This window comes from Neltuma alba, unplaced genomic scaffold (assembly GCF_004799145.2).
Source record: "Neltuma alba isolate B1F8T4 unplaced genomic scaffold, ASM479914v2 tig00005599_pilon, whole genome shotgun sequence".
Lineage (NCBI taxonomy): Eukaryota > Viridiplantae > Streptophyta > Magnoliopsida > Fabales > Fabaceae > Neltuma > Neltuma alba.
The window spans coordinates 5,580-11,753 of record NW_021634167.1 but is presented as its reverse complement, the minus strand read 5'-3'; the positions used below and the strand labels follow the sequence as shown (position 1 = coordinate 11,753).

At 32.9% G+C, this 6,174-nt stretch overlaps 2 protein-coding genes across 2 annotated transcripts; both read right to left on the bottom strand.

Moving 5' to 3' along the window:
- Window positions 1-2,174: 2,174 nt before the first annotated feature.
- LOC114748057 (uncharacterized) lies at window positions 2,175-2,885 on the bottom strand. Its single transcript, XM_028936412.1, has one exon. The coding sequence runs from the start codon at window positions 2,883-2,885 to the stop codon at window positions 2,175-2,177; it is 711 nt and encodes a 236-aa protein (XP_028792245.1).
- A 2,690-nt stretch (window positions 2,886-5,575) lies between these two features.
- LOC114748059 (uncharacterized protein At4g14450, chloroplastic-like) lies at window positions 5,576-5,908 on the bottom strand. The gene has a single exon (XM_028936414.1). The coding sequence runs from the start codon at window positions 5,906-5,908 to the stop codon at window positions 5,576-5,578; it is 333 nt and encodes a 110-aa protein (XP_028792247.1).
- Between the last annotated feature and the right edge of the window lie 266 nt (window positions 5,909-6,174).

The following is a 6,174-nucleotide window of genomic DNA, read 5'->3' as shown; positions in this document are numbered from 1 at the left end:
TTGATTTTATATCCATTTGCTAGAACTACGTCATCAAATTTTTTGTGCCATTGCTTAAGGGCTTGCTTAAGTCCATAAAAAGACTTAATTGACTTACACACCTTGTGTTCCTGACCAAGAACCACAAATCCTTCTGGTTGTGTCATATACACTTCTTCTTCCAACTCTCCATTAAGAAAAGCTGTTTTAATATCCATTTGATGGATAATAAGATTGTATGTGGAACCAAGTGTTATTAGCACTCTGATTGTAGAAATCCTTGCAACCGGTGCATATGTATCAAAATAGTTTATTCCTTCTTTTTGTGTAAAGCCCTTAGCAACCAACCTAGCTTTAAACTTATCTATAGATCCATACACTTTTAATTTCCTTTTGAAAATCCATTTACAACTAATAGGTTTAGAACCAAGCGGGAGGTCTACTAATTTCCAAGTTTTATTTCTCATTATTGAATCCATTTCATCTTGTACAGCCTCTTTTCAAAAAGCTGCATCTTGAGACTTCACACCCTCCTCAAATGTTTTAGGATCATTTTCTAAATTAAAACAAACAGATGAACAATTTTTAATTTCTTCCCTTGACCCCTCAACAAGAAACATGAAGAAATCTGAATTATAAGTGTTTGCTTTTCTAGCTCTTTTACTTCTTCTAAGTTTTTTTTCTTCTAAGTCATTGTCAATAGATTCATTCTTCTCTTGATTTGTTTTCTCATTGGAATGAAAAACACCATTGGATTTAAGAATTGAGTTGAACCTTTCTTCTTGAAACATTGCATCCCTTGATTCAATGACTTTATTAACAAGATATGAATTATTTGGTTCAATAACCAAGAATCGATATGCCTTACTATTTTCAGCATATCTCAAAAAGATGCATTCAACTCCTCTTTCACTCAATTTCTTCCTTTTGCATTCTGGAACTTTAACTATTGCTCTACATTCCTAAACTCTAAAATAATTGAGATTGGATTTTCTTTTCTTCCATAATTCATATGGGGTTATCTTGTTCCTTTTATTGGGAACTCTATTTAATATATAACATGCAGTTAGCAATACTTCATCCCAATATCCATTAGACAAACCAGAGTAAAATAACATGGCATTCACCATGTCAACTAAAACTCTATTTTTCTTTAGCTATACCATTTTTTGTGGGGGAATAAGGAGCAGTTACTTGATGTATTATGCCAACAGACTCAAAATATTTTGGATCAAAATATTCTCCTCCTCTATCCGTCCTTAAACATTTTACAAAGGTTTCACATTGAAGTTTTACTTCAGTTTTAAAGATCTTAAATTTGTCTAAGACTTCATCCTTCGAATGCATTAAATAGACATAGCAATATCTAGTGCAATCATCAATGAAAGTCACAAAATACTTTTTACCACCCAAAGTAGGCCAACCATGCAAATCACAAATATCAAAATGAATCAATTCTAATATTTTAGAACTTCTTTCTACTCTAGGAAAATGTTTTCTTGTTATTTTAGTCAACATGCAAGTAGTGTAAGAGTCATGATTAATAGCAGCTTTTGGAATCAATTCAAGTTTCATCATATCATTCTTTTGCCAAAATTAACATGACCCAAATGATAATGTCATAAATCACAAGAGTCAATATAAGCAGAACTATAAATACTGTTATTAACTTTAACAACATTACATCTAAACATGTTGTCACAAAAATAACCTTGGCCCACAAATGTTCCACCCTTAGTGAGAACAAACTTATCTCTCTCAAATATAGACTTAAACCCAAACTTATTAAGTAAAGATACAGAAATTAAATTCTTCCTAACTTCCGGTACATAATAGACATCTCTTAAAGTAAGAGTTTTTCCAGAAGTGAATTCAACTTCCACGGTCCCTTTGCCCTTGACTTGGACAGCTGATGCATTTCCCATATAAAGTACATCCCCATCTTCCTCCTTCAATGTTTTGAAAAAGTTCTTGTTTTTGTACACATGACGTGTGGCACTAGAGTCCACCCACCATGATTCATTATTATCAACTAGGTGGATTTCAAAAATTAATGTCACAAAATTGTCTTCTTTTGTAGATGACTTGTTCTCTTTCTCTTTCTTTTTTTTGAAAAAACGACCGTTTTTCTTGAAATGACCACCTTTTCCACAAAAGAAGCAATTACCTTTCCTTTTCTTATTCTTGTGACCATCCTATGCTTGGGGTTTGTCTTTATCCTTCCCTCTTTTCTTTGAGGTCTTATTGGATTGTCCTTCCTCTACCACATGTACCTTCTCTTGAGTATTGGCTTTCTTTTCAGTGTTTTGCTTTCTATACTCATCTTCTAAACGAAGATAATTTCCCAATTGTTCAAGAGAGATATCTTCCTTTTTATGTTTGAAACTCTTTTTGAAGTCTTTCCATGAAGGAGAAAGTTTGTCTATGATTGAGGAGACAATAATAGACTCATCCATATGCATTTTATGTTGATTGAAATTATTCAAAATATGTTCAATTTCATGCATTTGCTCCATGATAGACTTTCCATCAAGCATTTTATAACTATTGAAACGAGTGACAAGAAATTTCTTACTTGTAGCATCTTTTTGCATGTACCTTGCCTCAGGTTTGTCCCAAAGATCATTTGCAGAGGTTGTATCTTGATAAATATCAAAGAGAGTGTCACAAAGGCTGTTGAGGATATGTCCAGTGCAGATATAGTCATCATTCTCCCACTTCTGTCTCTCTCTAATTTCAACAATGGTCTCATCCTCTTTTTCTTGAGGCTTGGGAGTGGTGAGAACATAGGCCACATTCAAAGTTGTGAGAAGAAATTTCATCTTCCTCTGCCATCTTAGAAAGTTGCCTCCTTCAAATCTCTCCAACTTCACAAAATTTACAGTCAACTCCTTCAAAGAAGCCATTTGTACTTGCGGATTAATCCTAAAGACTGTTCATGGGAATGGTTCTCTAAAGAGTATAAGAAGAAGAGATGAAGAAGAAAATGGTGCATGATGTCTTCAAGGCGTGGGCATCACTTTCTTTTAGGCTTAATTCGCCCCTACCTATTCCTATCTTTTAGGGTGCAAGTTGAGTTGACTAGCAAATTTCCTTCAGGATACAATGAAGACCATTGAATATGGATTGCACTTCCAAAATTCAAGTAAAAGCAATAATGGCTTTTACAAAGTGATAATTTGACTCTATCTTTGTATGCACTCAAAGACAAAGGCAATGAATTTGATCTTAATGTTCATGTTGTGTTTTCTCCAAATGAAGTGATGGTGAAGGGTTTATATAGACCATAAAATGATGCCTTGAAAAGATACTTTTTAGAATAAAACTTATTAAATAAAAGGTCACAACCATATGTTGGTTCATGAACCAACATAATTTAAATAAATACAATGAATTTAGTATGTAGGTTCATTTAACGTTTTAACTTTCTAGATGACCCTTTGTTAAATACAATGTATTTAATATGTAGGTTCATTTAATGGTTTAACTTCCTATATAACCCTTCATATAAATATATTAATTTATATGAAGACACAACCTTTTAAATAAATTTATTAATTTATATGAAGACATAACCCCTCATATTTATTAATATAATAAATTTATATAAGGACATGACTTTTCAAAAAACATATTTTTTTGTTTTAAAAATATTCCAACACGTTGAACTATAAATTATAAGTTTCATAACCTTTTTGGGTTCTCTATTATTTAGTTAGCTAATAAATTAATAAGCTGTGAACTGAAAAATGAGTAATATTAAATTGGAATTAACAAGTTTCATGAATTTTTTTTGTCACAGATGGATATATGAGTAATTTCACGATATTATCAAAATGGCGATTCAAGCCTTACTTCCTTTACTATCATTTTTAAGTATTAGTTGTCTGGATTGGAATTTTACATATTCAAACCTTTTCTTTACAGATTTTCCCTTTTTATTTTTATATTAAATTTCACATTATAAAAATACATATATTGAAAAAGAGGTGAAAAGCTATGCTTATACGTTAGCCTCTGCCCAAGCTCCTTTTTTGAGCTTATCAAAGGGGAGCTGAAAAATTTTTAGATTAACATCATTGTTAATCCTTACGATTTGACCGGATTTTGATTTTATTCTCGTAATTTCAATTTGTTAATTTTGGCTTTTAGACTTTCACAAGAATTTGATTTAGGGATTTACCTAAAGTGCAAAACACAACATGTGGCTTGGCTCGAGATGCCCGATGCCAAGCAAGGCAAGCGTACGGAGCCATTAGTTGGCCATGGCCAAGAAAAAAAGGAAAAAAAATTGTTATTACCGACTCAGCATGACGTAACTTCTCGTATCTTTAACTAATATAGTAGTACAATACTACAATGTTAACATAAAATTTAATCTTATTTTACTTGTGGTTTTTGTAAATTTAAAGCTAATGGCTTTGCTTATTAAAATTTAACTTCATTTTATTTTTCCCTAAAATTTGAAATTGATTCATAAAATCTGACTTTATTTCAATTTCAATCTTTAAAAAAATTCTGACAGTCTTTAATATAAAACCTAATTAATTAATTTAAATAGATAAAAAATATTAGTTAAATTAATTAATATGATATGTTTCTTCTAAAACACTTAATCAACTTCCTTAATTTCTTCTCTTTCTCTCCTATGTGATTATTGTTGAAGTAACAACACTAAAAAATTAATTTAAAAACATATTGATAAACATGTGATATAACCCTTATATATAAGATAATTTGATTAAAAAAAATTAAAGAAACATGTAAGATAAGTTTTACATATAATATTAATATTAAATCTTAAATTAGATCTACGTTAGTAACAAGAAGAGCAATATTCTAAGGTCTAAAACCCTTTAAATAGACTAAAATAACCAAAACCATTAAGTTCAAATTTTACGGAGAGTAAAAATACTATTAACCCATTTATGTTTGTTGTAATTTATGTGGATTCAACAACTTTTTTCAGTTACAAAAGAAATTAAAAGAATAGAAAATTTACTCAATTGAATTTTAATACAATAAAAAATAAAGAGAATCATCAAAAGGTCTTAACAAAAAATTTAATTACAAAAAATCCTAATGATAAGCGATGAACCTAAAGTTATTATTATTTCTTACTTATCATTACTTATTCTTAATCTTCACTTGTCAATAAATTTTAAGAGAATTAAATTTTTTTCGCTGGGACTTGTAATTCTGCCTAAAATATATCACTAAATCTAAATAGCGTGATATGCAAACACACATAAAGTATGCCTATAATTTATATTTGCAGTAACTTTTGGGGGATTTAACTTTTTAGTTCAAAAAGGAGGAGTGAAAAAGCTACTCGTAAATCCATCATCATCATCATTATCATCTAGAAAAGTAAAAAAAAGGAAGTTGAAAAGTTTCTCGTTCACAGGTTAAAATTTCTATGGACTTGTCAATCATACCTCCTTGGCTACTTGTATGGACTTTTTTGGCAAAATCATGTTCATATTTATATCCTACGTAAGCAAAATCAGAAAAAGCTTTTCCACCAAACATACACCGTCAGATCTTCTCCTGATTTATTCTCAACCATCCGATCATCCTCCCACCTGCTGCTTCTTCACAACTCCACCGGGACGAACGGAGCGACCACCGTAGATGGCGGCGGATCGTAGCAGAATGGTGCCGCCGGATGCTGCCACTTCTGGAAAACCACATTCTCCGGCTCCGCACTAGGAAGCCTTTTCTGTTGCTGCGGCTGCTCTTTCGGCGGCGCTCCTTCCGTCGAAGTCACCACCGGCGGTAGTTCCTCCATCGTCGGCGACAAAAGTGGAATCGCAACGTTCCACTCGCATGACCGATTTATCAATAACGATGACGGTGCACGCCGCTGCAATCGACTCGGCTGCTGCCGGCTTCCGGCGCTGAGTTTACTAATCTGAGGATCTGCCATCCTGGCGAGTATCGATCGAATTAACAGAAGAGAAGAGAGTCCGTTAGGTCGTTCAGGAACGGGTCGGATCGGCTAACGCAAAACGGATCTGAAGAGTAGAAAAGAGATACAGCCACGAGGGCGAGAAAGAAAACTGAGACGAAAGAGAATCTGTTTTTGAGTTTGAGAGATGCGTTTGGTGAGGCATATATGTATGCGAGCGCCGAGAAGCAGCCTCTGGGAGAGTGCGAGAGTGACGCGCACATGCGCGTGTCAGGCTCTGTCTC